The 19,357-nt window shown below is 39.1% G+C and overlaps 1 protein-coding gene across 4 annotated transcripts in view; it reads right to left on the reverse strand.

The window, feature by feature from the left end:
• Positions 1-19,357, reverse strand: part of SMYD3 (SET and MYND domain containing 3) — a 429,715-nt gene that overhangs the window by 36,991 nt on the left and 373,367 nt on the right. For all 4 annotated transcript variants that reach the window (XM_026102659.2, XM_026102660.2, XM_064509419.1 and 1 more), the window contains 2 exons: positions 14,716-14,803; positions 11,119-11,293 (listed from right to left, as the gene is read on the reverse strand). In XM_026102659.2, the coding sequence (XP_025958444.2) occupies positions 11,119-11,293; positions 14,716-14,803 (263 nt within the window). The remainder of the gene's footprint in view (positions 1-11,118; positions 11,294-14,715; positions 14,804-19,357) is intronic.

The following is a 19,357-nucleotide window of genomic DNA, read 5'->3' on the forward strand; positions in this document are numbered from 1 at the left end:
GCACAGTGAAAGTCCTAATCACTGCAAACAGGAAGGGAATGGTCATGTCCCACTGCAGTATCTGGAGCTGGTCACAGATGGACACAGCTTAACACATCAGACGTATAAGAGCATAACCACCGTACTTCGTTCATGGTTGTCTTCAAGGTAGCAGAAGACCCAAGTACTTCCCTGGGTCAGCACTGCCCCCAGAGGAGGGCAGTGAGTTGAAAGCATGAAGCAACACTTTATAACTTAAAAATAACAATTTTACTGAAAGTCAGTATACTTCTATTTGTTTCACAGCTTAATGTTGATGCTCTGTTATGGGAAAAAGACTTTTTAATTTTTTTTCTCTCTCTCTGTACTGGCACAAGCAACCTTGCACAACTTGATAGCATCTCTTGATAAACATCCAGCATCGGTAGTGCTCACCTGTGCTGCAAACAAGCCAGCGAGACAGTACACAGATGAACTCAATCCAGATGGGCAGCAACAGATAAAGGCTTGAGTATGCATTCAGGATGTTATCGCACTGCAAGCATGTAAACCTGCTTTTCATCTCCAAACTCTCAGATGTTGAATTGGTAGAGGTAATGTTACCCAATTTGGCTACACATTTTGAAATCCACTGAAAAATAAGAGGCCTTACTCCTGCCCAGTACTGAGACAAATTTCTAAGATAACTTATCTCTAGCTATTCTTGTCATGAGAGCAAGCAACTAACTAGTATGACATTCCCCTGGTCAGAGCTGACTTTGCGTGATTTTTTGGAAGATTTGAGAAGTTATGCTCTATTTGATAAGACACAATGCCTGTGTTTCAGAACACCGCAAACAGTACTACATAATTTTCCCTTCTTACCAAACTAGATCTCCAGTCATATTTATATAAATATTTTTAAAACATGTATTTTATGTCACTGTCTAAAAAGAATTTCTCTGCAAATTGCAATGGTAGACCTTGCAAATTCTCTCTATGACAATAAAACTAATCTCCTAAATGGTTTCCCTTTTTACGACTGTATATATTGAGCCTTTTGTTTTGTAGCAATGTAGGATCTAATTCCATTTTTCAAAGTCTGCCAAGCACACTACTGCGTGAAAAGATTTTCTTCTCTTATTCTCTTTTTTATTTCATCAAGAATGAATTGAGTGGAAAGGCCTGGTTTAGGATGCTTCTACTTGTTGGCTGTCACTTTTGCCAGTTCTCGAAAGACTTCTGAAATGCTGGCCAGTCTTAATTGTACATTAAATCCTTAGTGTGCATCATTCAGCATACCTGAATTAATATGGAAATATATTCATGATGTGGCTGCAATGAACACACTTTGATTCCAGAACTTTATCTTCATTTCTGGCAACCCATCAACCGTATCTTCTAAGAGTGTACTAAACCGCTAGAGAAAGCTGCTTTTCCTCCTAGGAATGCATTTGCAACTGTGACAGTATCTCTTTTCTTTGCTCCCTCTCCTTTTCATCTTCTGTGATGATGGGAGAAGTTAAAAGGGTAGGAGGCTTTTCCCCTCTCATTTTGGTATTTCTATTGCTTCTTTTAATTGTACTTTGGTTCCCTATATTCTTCCCTCTCTCCCTTCACTGGTCATGTGGGCATTGCTTTCCTCAGTTCTCCTCAAAGATTACTTCATTTTGCTTGTATTTTTTACTATTCACTAGTAGATTTGTGTATTTTTCTGAAGGTGAATTTTTTCTCTGATATATTTATCTTCCTGTCACTTTTGTCAGCTTTTATGGTCCTTCAGGCAGCCTATTTTCTGTTTCTTGGAGCCTTTTCCCTTAGCAGTGCTGTGGCCTGTCTTTTGTTAGCTTGTCCAACATCTATAATCAGTTACTGTCTTTGTTCAGCTCCCCAGCCCCAGCCATTTGCTTTCTGTTGCCTCCTTCTTGCTTTCATCTTCAAAGTCACATTACCTAAAAGTGGTTCAGGCTTCTGTGTCTTGCCTGATGATGAAATGACAAACTGAGCCAGAGAAAAAAGCTGCCAGTGTACTCAGGGAACAGCAGGACATCTGGGAGGGGGGTGGGAGGGTGAATCACCTGTTTAACCACAGAAATGGATTATTTGGGGCTTGGCAGACATCTCAGGGTTAGATAGAAGTAGACTGCATTTGAGTGTCTGGCCTGAAGTGAAGAAATATTCTAATTGGAAAGAAAGCAAGAAGAAGCTTTGGTGGCAAACAGGGGGATACAGGCAGGAGGGTTTTGCAGGTGAGCATAAAGTCACATCCCATCACTGTCATGCCTTTCACTCTAAACTGCATAATCCAACATTTAGACATTGTACAGAGAAGTGAGGGGAAGATTAGCCATTGACTAAATTTCTGAAGGTCAGGAACTGTTGTACTTATGAGGTAGTGCAACTAATTTTAACATAACAGTCAATATTCTCAGCATTTTCTTGAGTGGTCCCCTATGGCACAATCCTACTGCTAATTAAATGAGGCAGAGTGCTTTGCTTACATGGCTATTTCACTTCTCATACCTGGATTAGATAATTTAGAACAAGTCCCGATACCTCCAAATGTTCCCTGCATGGCAGGACTGGCTTTTCTATTTTTATGGTAATAAAGAAAACTAACTAACAGACCTTGGCAGAGGATGCAGCTCACAGAGATTTGACATGCTAGACATGAAGTATGCATGAGCCTGTTAACCAAACTAGCATTATGTACAAGCTTAGCAAAAACAAGACCTGAAAGTAAAGATATTGCTGGCTTTCAGAGACATCTGATTAAGGCATTCTTAACAACAGTTTTTATTACATTTTAGCCATTTTCCTCAATAACTGGTAAATCTAAGAGCTTGTGAGCTTGTAGTGTTTCATCATGCCAGTAACTGTGTGGTCTCTAGGATATGTTCATTGCAGTAATTTACCTTTTTCCTCTCTCTTGGATGATCAATTTTTTCCCTTTCTTTCCTCTCCCCATCAGTTCAGGAAATTTCAGCCTTACTCTGCATCATCTATTTTGCTGCAGACCCTCTCTGACCCTCATTCTCTTGTTTCCTGGCTGGATGGATCATCTCACCAATAACCTGATCACTCATTGAGCTGGTTCTGGTTTGGCACTACTTCCCTTGTTTTTCTGGTTCAGCATGGTCCTCTTCCAAGGACTGTCTTTCCATCATTCCCTCTCCCCTGGTCCATCTCATTGTTTCACCTTTTAAGCAGATGTCTATGGTTTTCTATACTTTTTTCCCCCTCATCTGCTGGTCCTTTCATCTTCCCTCTCTCACAACTGTGTTTTCCTTTTTAGCAGCATGACCTGCACTGCACTTTTTCAATAGAAAAAAAAAATCTTGCTTTTTCATCTACTTCAGCCATCAGCTGTAAGATTGCTTTGACTGTTTGCCTGTTTAAATACTACAACTTTCCTTTTTCACCAGTGCTCAGACCTCCACCACTAGGAACTCTTAATTGATTTTCCCCTCAGAAGTACTCCCAAGTCTCCAGTCTAACTGACAATTTATTCTGAAAAAAAAGATATTTTCTGACTAAAATCAGACTCTTCCTAATTCTCTCCCTAGAGAATACATTCTCCTTACAACTTCTCTACTTCTATTTTCTACATGCTCTCTCTTCTGTCTTTTTCATCAGAGATAGTATTGTAAGTTTATCTTTCTTTCCTAATGATTTCCCTCCCCCTTCTCTCTTTTCCACCACTACTTCAGTCTCTAAAATAGCTTTTTTCAAAGCAATGCTCATTTACTGTCAAAGCAATCCAAAACTCTACATATGCTTTGTACATATCTATTTTTAACTGTTAATATCTCCCTTGGTATCACTTCATAATCCCATTTCAGTTCAGGTTCTAACCAAATCTCTGTTTAGAATCTGTATGCCATGAACTACTTGCTATTTCTCTCAGCAAAATTCACACCACAACTGAGAATTCCCCAAAATCGTTCTCCAAATTGTTCCAGCTGAATAACTAAATATACATCTCACAACTCATGGGCCTTTAATACCTGGTCATACATTTTTAGTTTAATGTATCAGAGCTCTGTATCTGCTTAGTACATGTACAATGTTTAATATTCACTTCTATTTTTGTCACTGTTGTCCCTTAATTGGCATATAACAGCAAGCAGACTAACAAAAAGAGTTCAGGAAAGTACTGCAGAAGTTAATATGCAAGTACAAAAAAAAAAAAAAAAAAAAAAAAAAGGATCCCCTGATTACAATGCAAAGAGACTGTCCACTTCTGCTTAAGGGAAACAAAAAAAAACCTGAATCTCCTGGTTTTAGTACGCAAGTAGATTAGGACTGTAATCCTTATTCTAAATAAAGCCTGAAGCCCTAAATGGTCTAACACCTTAATCTGAAAGAGATCCTGCAGTGCCAAAAGAAAACTTCTGCGGATGAAATTGCCATTGACAGAGAACCCAGTTCTTTCAAGAACTATGTCTTAAAGCAACTTGGAAACATTACATGGGAGATGGAGAAGTTAACACCTGTAGCTGCATCAAAGAAAAATGAACCTCTGTGAAACTCTGTGATTTAGTTAGGGAGATCACGACCAGCAAAATTCAAGTTCATGTAGTTCTTGGGAGAAGAGAAAGGTGAGACTAGAAACTAAAAATTAAGCTAGAAAGCAGCAGTATAGGGATATAGAGCTACTGGCTGAGCACTATTTGAGTATTATTAGAAAAATCTTGCTGCAGTGGAGTCATTTAAGACACATCCTTAGGCTATCTGATTAGAAATACGATATATACTGAACAAAGTACGGCAAATTAACACCAATGTTGTTGAACAGAAGAATATACTGGACCACCTGGAGATATCTAAATCACCTCCGATAAACAACTGGCATGACACGAGATAATAATAAGAAATTTTACTCACATACGCACATATGTGAAAATGGGAAAAGGTAGATGACAGAACACTTACTGGAGCATGCTCTTACATAAGTCAGCACGAGTTACGGGGTTGATATCACTTTTGGGGAAAACACAGGGTTGAAGAGTAAGGATATGAGAAAAACAACTAGAAAAGAGGAGAAGAATCTATGGTGCTGATGCCATGCAGATATACATAGCAAGCAAGCAACAAACCAGAAAATGCACTTCCTGTGGAGGAAATGGATTGATCAGGGCATAGATGACTTAGGCACCCAGCTTCACACCGAAACATTTCTTTCCTTTTTGGAAAAAGCTGCTGAGATTGGAGGTCTGTGGTGGGGAGGAAGTAGGGAGGAATGGAGGATGGGAGTGGGATGCTGAAGTGCTTTTACAGATTCCTAAAGATATCAGCCAGGGACAGGCACGCCCCCTGCTTATCTATGAAATCGGTACACTCAAGCCAGAAATTGTGCAAATATTGCTACAAACATATCTCTTGGAGGGACTACCTACCACTACCCAGAGACAACACAGCCCCCAAATTCATACTGGGTTTTCCTGCCCACGTGGTTACAGAAAGCACTGACTAAAGTTTACAGTCTTGATGGTTTTGTGTATGTCCACTTTTGTCCTTTCAGATCTGCACAAGAGATACCCAAACTTTTCCACAACACAAACCACCTTTAAATTTCTGACTAGGATAACAATTTTGCAACAAGAAATTTTACTGTAAGGTCTGTATTATCTCCATATTGAAGAGATAAAATAACAATGGTTAGCCTGTTTATGTAGATCTCAATTTTTGGGAAAGCTACGTAACATGACAATATACAAAATACAGTACACAAGAAGGTCTGATTTACTCTAGGAGATGCTGATGCTCAAGTGAAGAATATTTTAATATTTTTATCAGACTATAAATATAACTTGTAACATCAATGGTCTCGAATGAGGACATCTAACTGCTTCATGGGTCACATATGGTTTGTAAAGATGTTTGGGCCTCCATGGATTTATGCTAATAGTGTCAATTTATCTCATATAACCCACTAAACACTGACAGTGAGCAGTGATCTGCTATCAATAACCTGGTGTAGGACGAAGTAAGGGAAAGCAGAGGTGCTTATGGTGCTGTCTAACATTTCTCAAGCTTTAGCAGTTTGTTACTATCAAGCTCTCTTTCCTCTCTGTTAACTTCCTTTCCCTGAAGGTGCATCAAGGCTACTTGGTGCTATTTATTCAGTTTATAGCAATAACTCCTTGAAGCTCTAATGTGCTGCGATGCTCCTGGCCTTGCACGTTCACACGGAGGCAGCTTACTCTCTTAGCAAATGTACTTCTTTCTTCCTTTCCCAAACCCTTGATGCTTACTTGACCTTTTTACTATTTCTAGATGACAAACCAATGGAATCATTCATGAAACACAATTAAAGTTGTCCTTTTTAGGTAATTCCCAAATCTTATTTTTTTTTAGAAAATGGAAGGAAAGGTATTCAGATTTTTTCTATGAGCTGTATTTTTTAATGTCTTTCAGGTCTTTGGTAAGATTTTTGTGTATCTCCTCTTTCCACATGTTTTGCTCTAAACACTAGAGATAAATGTCCTTGGCCACCTTCCAAAACCATAGAAAAGACAGCAGTGCTAGATTTTATTCTTTCTGCTCTTTTGAGTCATCTTTTCTTTGAATTGCTTTCTCCACCTTCACATTTTTGTCTCCATCTCAGGTGATCCCAGAGGTAAGATTTATGTTTACTACTGATGTTTTATGATCAAGACACTGAACTTTGGTCACTGAATTACTATCAGTGGGTTCAGAAATCTGCCAGGCATGCACAAGTCCCCAGGGGACCTCCCTCAACCAGGGTGCCCATTGGTGCTGACCCTAGGCTTTAACCCTTAATCACTAGCATCCCCCAGTGGCCCTATTTATCACTGCAGTTCACTTTTTTGGAGTTTTCTAGGCAATTTAACTTTCAATGTAAATTTAAGTAAGGTGCCTCAGAACTAGGCAGCACTAGGGACTCTTTTCCCCTCAGCAAAGAACCAGATACATTTGATCAAGGGTAAAGATGGAATTTTTTTATTTATCTTCAGTCATTGCAACTATCATGTGTTTATTATAAAGCATACCTCTAAAAGTAGGGATTATTTGTAAAACATGTTAAGAAAAGGGGGAAAAAATCAGGCAAAAAAGAATTATCTATTTTTACTGTAGAGCCTTTACTGGAGAGTCTTGCTGAAGAAGAGAAAATGGGCTGAGTGCATCTTCCAAGAGTATTAGGTTCTACAGCTCTTCTTTCCTACTTGGCTTTTTAAAAAAATCATGACTCATGGAAGAGATACTGTAGCAACCATCAATTTTTTATCTGCCTTCTGATTAAAGTTCACATACTTAGAAACTGTAATCCAGCAAATCTATTGAATTAGAGTTCTAAATCAAAAATCTCTGGCTGACATTTCATTCACACCATGAAAATTCAACTATGTTCTCAGGAAAGGCACTGACTCTTGCTGTGGCCTCCTTCATACATAACAGTATTTTCTGGGTGGGTCTGCAAAGCACTCTGCATATAGCACACCTCAGCCACTGTTCTTTAACCCAGCCCTTTGCAAAAAAGCTTGAAATTCTGTTCACCAGGGTTTTTTTCCCTGTTCCCTAAAAATCCTCAGTCCCTGCGGAAAGGGGAGGTAAGGAAATACCTTACTGTGGAATACCTTCAGGTGTGGCTGGAAGGGAGAGCGCGCAGAGAAGGCAAATGCTGCACCTCTGCACGAAGAGCGTGGTGCTTGCAGCAGCCCAGCTGCTTCTCACTACAGAAGCAGCGCAGCCCTGCCAGCGCGAGCCCTGCGTCGGTGCTGCCGCAGTGCAGGGAGGACAACCGGGGCGGATGGGCAAGGCTGCTGGGGGAGAGGCAGGACCATGCTGCGGCACAACACTTCTTTGAGGGCTGAAAAGACAAATCTCCTCTCCCTGGTGCTGGAGCCCTCGAGTAACTCCTAAGGCTGCAGCAGAACAGGTGAAGGGTTGTTAATTAAAGCAGCCCATCCGAAGATCAATGGGACTTAATGGTTTGGCAGATTAGGTGCTGTGCAGAAAAGAATTGGACATTTTTGCCTTCTCAGTAACACAATCTCACCAGATCTGTTGCCACAGGAGCCTGGAGAGGCACAGGGGCTTTACACAGTCCATTTTACTTCCTAAATCCAATAGGCCCAAGGTGCCACTTAACTAATTCTTTCCCCCCAGTATTCATGTGGCAATAGCTGAGGACATCCAGCAGATTTTTACAACAGATGCATACTTCCACTGTTTGTCTGCAGTGTAAGCACTGGATATTTGATACAATTAAAAAAAAAAAAAAAACTAAGCAAAACCCCCAACCAAACCCCCAGAACATATGTGCTTCACCTGCAATTTAAGGGCTAAGTGCTGGGATCCTTCCTCAGAGGTAATCTCAGGGAAGTCTGTTTCACTCAGTATCTCTGAATCAGATCCCTCATGAGCAGCAGTGAACCCAGAGTGTGAATGTGTTAACTGAGACATGACAAACCCGTGTAACACCTCTTGCTGATATTCTGTTATTTTGTGGTTCAGGCTCAGGAGGATTTTTGTAAGGAAGTTTATTTTTGCAAGCTGCTGAGTGCTGACTACGACGTGGGGCAGCTTTCACGTAGGCAAATGTTTTAACTTTTGTAAAGGCTCTTGGACAGACAAACTATTACTGTGACATTTACAAGAAAAGTTGTGCATATACATTTGGCTTAGGCTATTCAGCGAAAGTACTTGTAGGTTTTAACAAATTATGGACAACTATGGTTCAGTGCAAAAAGAGTAGGCAGCTTTTCGTTTTGACAGCCACCAGCTCTCCCTTTCTCTTGGAAGTTCTAAAAATATTTCAGAGGTCCTAAACAATGTTCCTCACACAATGTTATTGTCACTACTTAAAGCAGACAGGTAGGTATTCAATACGTAGGTTTGACAAATCAGTTTTATGCAGTTTAACCAACTGTCTCCACTAGTTACTCGAAATGGCTGGTTCTGAAAAAGTCAGCAACCATCATGATGAAAACATACATGATGATATAACGTGTCACACAGCAGTGAAAATGAATCCTGCTGCTTAAGCAATGGGAAATGCACAATAAACACATTACCTGAAATTAAGATTTTTTTGGACCAATTCCCCAGAGCCTTTTAAAGTTGTAACAATGACTTCCTATTTATATGGACTGCTTGAATTCTCAGGTGATTCCCTGTGGAGAGCGGTATGAATATTTTTTCCAGAGATGAGGAAAGGAAAATAGATAACTATAATGGAATTGCAGGAGCAGCCAAGCAGTAGATTGATTCAACAGGAGAAATTCAATGCATCCCAAAAGATTTCCTAGGATTTGCTCTCCTGCTGCTTCAGGCACAATTTGTTGTAATGAGAAACTGAGGATTTCGTTTCAGGTGTGTCAAAGCTCATAGCGGTGACTTGAAAGTATAAAGAATAAACTACAACCGAAAATCTCTCTTAAATAATGCTTTTGGACCGGAAGAGAATAAGGGTAACTTCTTCAAGGCACAAAAAAATCAAATTTCTCATGCAAATAGTATTTCCTAAGAGATACTAATTGAATGCACAAGTCAAAGCTTTTCCTTCATCTCCAAACTCTTGCATTAAACAGTTTGAAAACTTCAGCACACTTCACTAAGCAAAACAGAGAAAGCTTTATTAAATTATCAGATAAAATTGCACTTGGTCTCCCTGTAATCTCTCCTCTGTGAAACCTCTGTAGGAAACTCGTCAGTTTTCTGCTATGAAGAACTGAGTTAACAGGTTATGAAATGAAAAACAAGAGAGGTTTTTTTTTTTTTTTAATACACGAACACTCAAACAGGCAGTCTCCTCAGCTCATGTGGAACGCACCATACGGTAGATGGCTGGCAGGAAGCATGTACTACTGCAGTACTACACAAGCCGTATTTGAAAGGTTAAGTGGGACATGCACAGTGTGAATTTCACCCGTAAGAAATCCGAGAATTTCTAGGTGCTCATGCCCCCTTGTATGAGAAGTCATTATGAACTTACAGTTTCTCTGCAGCTCTGGTCTACCACAGCCTATGCAGATCTCCTGCTAATTACACTACGGTGAAAGTGCTGAAATGCTGTGTTGTATCTCAACTGCTGCCCGGAGTTTTATTCAGAAACAGGCTGCCAGATGAAAATTGCTCAGGCAAAATACTGAATGCTGATGGCAGCCTGGTTTGATTAGGGAAAATATGTTGAATCTGAGGTGTTTGCATCCACAGCAGCACATACGTTCTAGCATTTGCATGCCCCTCACATTTCACAATATTACACAGTGTACTGGAACATCACACAGTATAGCAGAACTTAAGAGAATAAATGGATGCTCTAACAAACATCTTGCCAAAAATTTACATTCATGTGTGCATGACATTTTCTACTGATGTTCAACACAAATTAACATTTAGTTACAAACAACATAAACATCCAGACTTAGAGTTTTAGAGCTTTTAAAACAGAGCAACCACTGACCAGAGCAGGCAACACCAGCCCCATCTCCATCAGATGACCCAAGTAGCATTATGTCTCCAGGCTCCAGTCAATCCCAAGACCTACCACATGAAGTAGGATCTCCTAGAGCACCTTCACTGACTTGTAAAAGGCCACCAATGTTAGAAACTCTCCCAGCACCTAGCATAGGAGCAAGAAGAAAAGCACAGCAAGTGCTTCACCACCTTGGCCTCTGGGTGTTATCAAAACAAGCAACATGGGCTTTTTTACTTCCAGCTGAAACTGCATTTTGTAATGAATTTTTTAAATTATTTCCGTGAACTCTATGTATAGTGTATACAGAGTTCACACACTGTTTCAGCTAGCTCCCTGTCCCTAAAGGTTAATTCGGCTCAGTATAAAACGCTGATACACTCGTGGCAACAAAGAAAGAAACCAGAGTAAGGAACCAGAAAGTAAGTTTCAAATTGGAGATGGCGCAAGCATCCAGATATATGAAACATTGACAAGCACTACTGCAGGCAACCAGTTATTCCTATAGTTCCTGCTATCATTTTATTTACTCTAACCCTGATTTTGCAAGCAGAATGAGAATTCTGCCTCACCCATTAATCCGGGAAGCATGGCAAGATGTACAGCAAGACAGTTTGAGCAATAAAAGCAGTAAGCAGCATCCAGAGAAAACATAATCTTCACTTTTCATGAGAGACCTCTTCTTCGGAAACAGTTGAATCAACTGCATCTCTTACCTGTACGGTCCGAGAGTCCTGCTGCCATAATTCAAAGCTTTTTCCCAGGATCCAAGGTTAATACAGGCATCCATGGCACAGTCAAGCATTTTCAGCTGATAGATATTTGTGTCTGGAAGGCGACCTGCATTGCTGCTTAAGAGATTCTGGCATCTTGCCAGAACCTGCTCCCACTCTGTTGTTAGCCTTAGTTAAAGAAATATCTTTAATCAAACAAAAATACAAGCTTTGAATGTTGTTAGGAGGAATAAGAGCTGCAGGGCATTAAGATAAAAAAAGCTACCATTATTCCAGACTGCTTGAATTCTTGAAAACATACTTGAACTCATAAGTGGCAGCTTAGGTAACTACGCTCTGTTCACGTTTAGCAAAACAATTTCTAAAGAAGGTAGTATTTCAGCAACGAGGGGTAAAAGAACGATGACAAGATGAAAGGTTATTTTAATACATAACAAACTAAAGTTCAGGAGTTTTTCTTTTTGGGAGCTGAAATATTATTTACTGAAGATACTCCTCCAAATCTTACGCCCAAGGACAAGAACCCATGGAAATGCATCTTGATAAAATGTTTCAGCAGCTAAAAAATGAAACGTCATTTTATGTATTAAAATAACAACACATACTTTCAAGCTGCACAAGATTTTTTTAGAATTCTCATGAAGTTAGAACCCTTCCTGCAGTTCCCGAATTTTCTTTCTATTTGAAATAGTTACAAAGAGCAAGGCTTTCCTCCATCATCAACTGTTTGCAACAAGAAGTACTACTGCATGTTTCATGCATGAGAAAGAACAGCAGCACAACTCAGATGCCTGGTTGCAGTTCAGGTTTAAGAATCCTGGCAGCAAAGAAGATTTTCACCTCCAGTGCTACAAAAAGGTTTTCTGTGTGTTTGGAAGAGGAAAAGTGAGCTGGAGCTTGCATTCACATTAGCTGGATGTTCGTTCTTGCAAAGCATATTTTCATTACAGTCTAAACTGATTTAATTTCTTTGTGGATCAGATTTTTCTCTCTCTTATTGCATCTAAGCTGAACACCAATTCTCCCATATTTTAAAGCAAAGCACCTTTTTAGGAGTTCCAGAATGCAAGCAATACCGACACCAAAAACATCAACATACAAACCAGTAAGTTCAAATAAAATAAAATCAATAATTATAATAATAATAATAACAACAGCAGTAATAACATTGTTTTCATCATAGTCATTTCCATACAATTAACTCATGGAAGTTCATCAATTATCTTCACAACACTACTGAAAAATATTATTCACTCCAAACCAGCAAGGGATTTGAGCAGACAGTGATAATCCTACGATTAAGTAATCAGTCCTTCCTGAACATGGGAATATTTATATACTTAACTTTAAGAATGTGACCATTACGTGGCTGGGCCAGGATTTATAGCATGGTTGTTACAAGGCTAAACTAATTATTTGTGAACTGCTCTCATGCCCTTGGATTGAAAGAACCATATAAGGGAAGGAATGTGTTATTATAAAATTGCACCTTAACCTTTATATCTCTGGCAAACATCCATGTATTCTTTACAACTGATTAAGGATGGACAAACAGAAGAATGAGGGATATTTTTTCCACTTGATACAATTTTCTTAGTAAGTACAAAGTACTGACATTCTTGAAAGAGTATCATTTTAGCTAATGCATGGTATTACTCCGTATTCCTTAATTTCTCAATATATTGCTTCATTCACTCACTATTGTCTACTAGCAAAACTGTTATACTGCAAAACCTGTTGGGACCAAATTTTCAGATACAGAAGTTGCAAACTAGAAAATCCAACACCACCAGCAGGAGGATAAAAGAGAAGCTGGCTGTTCTATTTGTGCCCAGGGCTAGAGGAGCAGCTCTCAAGCAGCTCTTCTACTGTTGGATGGCCTGGGATACCAAGGAATCCTTTCCTCCACAATAATCCCCTTGCACTTGGCTTTAGCTTCTCGATTTGTGTGCTTAAACTGGAATTTGGGTATGAGACAGTTCACTCAGATGCATTGTTTCAAGTTCTTTATCTGCAGATTTAGCAAGACAACACTGTATCAGTTATATTCAGCAGCTCACGTTTTGGAAATCACTAACTTTCTAAACTGTAGAAACCATTGGTTTAATTTGCTAAGAAAATGACACTTGCAGAAACTAATGACTAAGTGTCTCAATCAGCAAGCAAGGCTTTCTATTCATTCCTGGTGAGCCGACAAATGTCAAGCCCTGTCTCAGGTACTGCACTAGACAGTGCGTGCCAATTAGCACTGCTATGGCACTGGGCTGCAATGGAAGGAAAGATGCCACATCTCAAATAGCCCATGTCCGAGAGCAAAAATGGAATAAACAACAAGGACTGCTACCTTGTATTCCTGGGTGTTCGATCCATTTTAAAATATCATTTGAAAGAGTAAATTTAACTAAAGACCTTAAGAAAAACTCAGTTTGTGCAATTTCTTCTGCAATTAAATGTAGGAATATTACATTGCACCAGTATTCTGGCTCCATAGTTCAGGTATCAAAATGACTGCAACTGTGTGTTGTCTATCTATAATTTAACATTCAGGTTAAAACACAGCCCCAGAACTGTAACTGAATGCCTGAAGAGCTAGTTCAGTACTGCCTGTCTCAATCCAGTGACTAGAGTAGAACTTAAACTAGACTGCAAACTATAAGAAAATTAATGTTATGAGATTAATATTTTCTTTAATGACAGTCCTTTTGTTAACAAACTGAAACAAATTCAGTTTTTTTACTACAGAAAAGTTTGTGATTACTGGTTTCCAGCCTGGGCCATCACTAAGCATACTTGCTCTCTCTGCTGCTGAAAAAAAGAGTACCGGAAGATTTTATTCTTGCTAGCTCTAGATACAGCCCAAGTGTCAGAAAACAGTAAGGCATCCTGCTACAATATGGCCAAATTCATGGTCAGTGAAATTCCACTGAATAGATTATGGTAAGAGATGCATATGGATCAATATGCCTATGCTCTTCTAGTAAAAATCTCCACCTTCCTTCTATTCATCTTTCCTTGGTGGCTGTTGCTATTCACTAGTTTTTTGATGGATTGTCTACATGATGGCCATTAAGCTCTAATCCTGTTTATTACCACAAGATCATCTCACCCAATCTGGTTAATTATTATAAATTATTACTATTATTATAACTTATCCTAAAGATTCTATAATATTTGTAGTGACCCTGTGATTATGCCTTTGTTATTGTCATTGCTGTGCAATGGGACTGCTCACAATAGGAGTAATGGGACAAAGAATTTCACAGCTTTTCAGATTGAGTTTTATAAATAGGATTATATGAAATGGTGGGTTGTGATGGTGGAAATCTAAACTTGATGAGCCAGAATGTCCCTTCCAGTCCTCCTCTCTCTACCTTTAAGCAGTTCCAGCACAATACAATTAATAATATTACATAGTTTAAGCATTAAATTAATTAAAAATGCATTTTAAAAAAACATAAAATGGGAAGGCTTAAGGGAATAAAGTTATCTACACTCAAAAGATGAACAGCTTTACCAAAGGGCATTCTGGATTGTTTTCAGAACTGAATGACAGACTGCAGCCTGTCACTAAAAGGATACCTTCTTTTGTTTTTGGATATCTCACTCTATTTACAGCATCTTTGACTTCTTTCCAGGCATGCTCTTCACCTGCAAGTTTCTCAGCATCCTGGTTAATGGAAACAAAAGCATTTGATGAGAAAACCAGTAAACTATGTGTATACATAATGATGAAAAACAGGCTATAAAAGATTACACTGACAAAAGCAAATCGTGGGGATTATAACATCATTGTATTTGCAAATACATAAAAATTCATTTTATTTGATGGTCATCTTCACCCTGTGTTTTTTTGACAGAAAATTACTAGAGAATTAGTTCATTCTTGGACTGCTGATGTAAGTAAATGAGATGATATCACGGAAAATGAAGGCTAGCTCGCAAATATTAAATACTCAAACTAGAGGTTAAGTTTATAAAAAGAATTATGATCCTCTGGAAGAGAGAAACAGTAGTATATGACTTTTTACTACTGAAATAGACTGAGCAAATCAACCATCAAATCAATTCTCTCAAAGAACTGCAACCTAATACTTCACAGACCCACAACCACCTTGTAGAAAGGATTTAGCAAACCATTTTGATTAACCATGTTCTGATAATAAGGACTTTACAAATGGAAGAAGGCTACCTCCATTCACTACAATTATAAGCATGAGCTTACAGGAAAACTACTCCAAAAAGTTGAACTTCTGATTTGTTTCATAATTCATCATTATTTCTTCCCTATTCCATTTGACTGTACAAACAATTATATTTTCTTATCACTGTCATAATGAGGACAAAAATGATTAACGGTTGCAGTAGCAAGAGAAACAGTTTCTTTTTTCAACTCTCTAGCAGTAACTAACTGCACCTGAGGCAAACCACTTGGAACAAATTTATTAAAGCATCTACAGACACAGCAAAGCATCTCGAGGGATTTTCAAAAGCATCTAGATTTTCAATTTCCATTGCTTAAGCACTTAACTACCTTTAAAAATCTGGCCTCTAAGACACTGTGGTTCATTATCTCTCTCCCTCTTTGTAAAATGCTGTTACTCTCAAAAGAGTTATTTAAGAGCAAATTCTTTCAGGAGCATTTTAAATACAATCCTAAAAAATCAGCGTTCAGCAGGAGTGGAGGTGGGGAGATTAACAGAGAAGGTATGTTGAACCAAGCACTTTGCAGCCAATAGGTGCTTACTGGGTATCACAAGAGTAACTCTGTTAAAAAGCCTGTATAATCCATAGCCTATAATCTGTATCTGCCTTGAAGTACATAATTTTCTTATTCCATTGCTCCTTACTTAACCCAGATTCAAAGCAGAAAATATTTACAGTGAGAGCCAGCACTCACTTTCACATTTAATTTGCAGTTGTGTCTTTCCATCTGTGCCATAAAACAGCTGGCTCCTGCATATCTCCAGGATGATTAAATCGAGATTGGTCTCAGCTGCCCCACCATTCTGCCGAATGTACCGAGGAGGGCAGCCTGACCCTTCTGCATTTTGCACATGTACCTCCCATACAATCAGTTCTCTGATCAAAAAGTTCACCTGGAAGTAATTTTGTGCATAGTTCAATTTGCCACCAGAAGGCATAAGGTGAATGTTAGGACAAAAAAGCTCATATTCCAGAAATTTTTTCAGCACGGTTAATGTACACACCTAGTCTTGTTATAGCTTTGTAATAGACTTACACTGAATGTGTTAGCTTCGGTGTAACCTTTCCCAGTTTTCAGGGGACTACATCACTTCCAGGAGGCTGAACTCAGCCTATTAGCCTGTAATAATCTGTTTCTAGAACACCTTTGTAGTGTTGCTGCACTGATTTACCTAAAAAATATACCTGGCTTGTAAAATATTAATAAGGATGTCCGTGAAATTTTAGGTTTAAGAAGCACATTGAAAAAGAAAAATTCTGTTAAACTATCTTTTCTCACTGGCCCAAATACATTTCTGAGTATTTCTGTAAACATTTAGTAAGCCTTAAAACTAAAATCTCAGAAGCATGGGAATTGGGACAGATTTACAAATGAAAGGAAAAAACTATACAAGTTACAGGCCAATCATTGATGCAAAGCATCATTAGGACTTACTTTATACACAGTGGGACTGACGGATGAATCGGGCTAAAGCTGTCATTGACACAGGATTAATCTTAGGCTTTCTTGTGCCATCCTTTGGGTTGCTTACCATTCTCTTCTAGCACTTCATTAGGAACACAAAGCAGTGCAGGGTTGGGGTCTCCTCAAACGTCTACACTAGTGCGCAAGGTTAAGTGATCACTGGCTTTGTATCAGGTAGAGAATAGGGAGTGTCTGCTGGACAGATGATCTCCCAATCCCCTCTGGATTCATGGCCATTATCCCTTTTGCAAGAGACTTTAGGATGGAGGGAGCTGGGCAGGATGCCCAGCCCTGAGAAGGATTTAAGTCACAGGTTTCAATGAGATGTTTTCTGTGTTTCCAAGATGAGGCATTTGGGCCGGGGCGGGGGGGATTGGTATATGGAAGAACAAGCAAAGCCGTGGTTAGCTGGCCCTTTTACACATCTACTGCTTTTCATCAGATTTTCATACACCAAAGAAGTCTTGTCCTTTTCTAAACACTCAAGTTCAAGGCATGCTGCTTCAGAGCAGACAGTCAAGCAGAGGCTGCAAAATGACCAGGAAGAAGTGTCACTGAGAAGACTTCTGCCTTCCAGGCTAATAAGCTTTTTCCAAGTAAGTTGTTTCTCTCCCTTGGACAATGCTTTGAAAGTCATGGCCATGTGAAATGACTAAACCAGCTAAAAATACAAAGCTGCCTCGGAGTCAGAATTATGAAAATAACTGAAATGATTACTAATTATGCCAAACTGTTTTGTTTTAATCTAAGAGCATGGCAGTAACAGCTATGGGAGATTTAGCTTTCCACAGAGTAACACCCATACAAAGCAGCTCTTTTCAGAATATGTTCACAGTCGAATCTCCAGGTGTGCAGAGCTGCCAACAATAAAGGAAGACATGTTTTCTTTTTCATCTGCAGAAAAGGAGAACCCTTGCTAAAGGAAAGAAAGAGGCTCTTGAACAAGAAAGAAGATTTAGCAACATGACTAATGATATGATGTGATGTCTAATTATTTTCCCCTCTTGCTAACATCAGCACTAAACATGAGAATTTGTTTCAAACAACAAATATTTGTCGCTTGGTCTACATTAGCTAAATAATTAGACTAAGTAATCTAGTCACATAAATGCATGGCAACCTTCTGATGGCTGAAACTGGCATGTTTTATAATTCAAGTTTCACACATTAAGACCTGCTACAGAAAAGTCAGAGCTGAAGTGTTGAGGGTTCGCTGGGGAAGCAGACAGACAGCTGGAACACATGCTTTTCCATAGCAAGAGCACCACCTTGCAATACTCCAAATAAGACAGGTACGGTCCATTGGAGGCAGAAGCATCACTGGATTTGCTTGCTGAACCCACAATCTAGGGCATGAGGAAAGACAAAAGTGATGCTGTGTTTTATTCTGAGCAATTATTCCAGACAGAAGATGATTCCAGCACCCTGCTATTCACTTCCTCCAGACATGTACGGCGGACACTTGTCTCTTAAAAGGTGAGTTAAGATAAAACAATGACATTTTAATTCCAGCTCTCCATTCTTCCAATCCCAAGGCGGGTGCTGTTACAGCTTTCTTAGTGAAATACTCCTGGAGATTCATCATCTTGACACTGAAGCTTTCTGGGAATCTCCAGTGGCTACCTACCCCTCCGAAAGATTGAAGCTCCTGGGTTGGCCACGCAGACTGCTTAACTATCCTGTGCTTCGAATCCTTTAGGCAGTATCTGCCACTGTCACTGTGGTCCCCTTCATCTACAAGTGCTTGTGTGTTGCAGTCCATGCTTTTGACACAACGTAAACCAGCACCTACGGACTTCAGGAGATGGACGTCTCCACCTCCACCCACTGCAGCAGTCCTTTTAATGCAGCACAATTTCGAGTGTTATATTTGGTTCTTCTATTAAAACAAGCTATACACTAAACTCTTCAAACCTGACACTTACCAAAAAGGGGATGCTGCGTACCTTGAAGTCTTCTTGGGATTATTTTGGGTGTATAAAACACAAAAGCTCACCTACATAATTCAATCAAACAAAATGCTACCCTTGAAATCTGTTTGGCCCTCCAGAATGGGCAAATGCAAAATATTCTGTAAAGCAAACTTTCTGGCCACATAAAGAACCATTTTTCCTCCCTTAAATGTTAGGATTCAAGAACAAGATTAATTTTTTTATGCATTTGCCTGAATATCATAATTTCTACTCAGCTTGTCGATCAAAATAATATTCGGTGTTGCTTTTCTGTCAGAATATATCCAGCCTTTACATCCAGTTATGCTCCTGAGCAACTGTGGAAAACAGAAGTCTTAAATTTGTAGATATACATTCCAACCTGAATTTAAGGAGCTTAAGAATGGACATGATTAGCTCTGTTCAGCACATCCTGTAAATGCTCGTGAAAATAGTCTGTGGTACACAAGACACCACTAAATGTCAACAGTTGCTTTACATATGATACAGTTTTCCACAGTTTTGTTTTCATTAGTCACACTGGTAAAAATGAAGCTATAACCACATGCAACAAAGAAAAGAAAGTGAAATAAGCAAAACTCAGGGCAACATGTAATGATGA

The sequence above is a fragment of the Dromaius novaehollandiae genome, chromosome 3 (genome assembly GCF_036370855.1).
Source record: "Dromaius novaehollandiae isolate bDroNov1 chromosome 3, bDroNov1.hap1, whole genome shotgun sequence".
NCBI classification, from domain to species: domain Eukaryota; kingdom Metazoa; phylum Chordata; class Aves; order Casuariiformes; family Dromaiidae; genus Dromaius; species Dromaius novaehollandiae.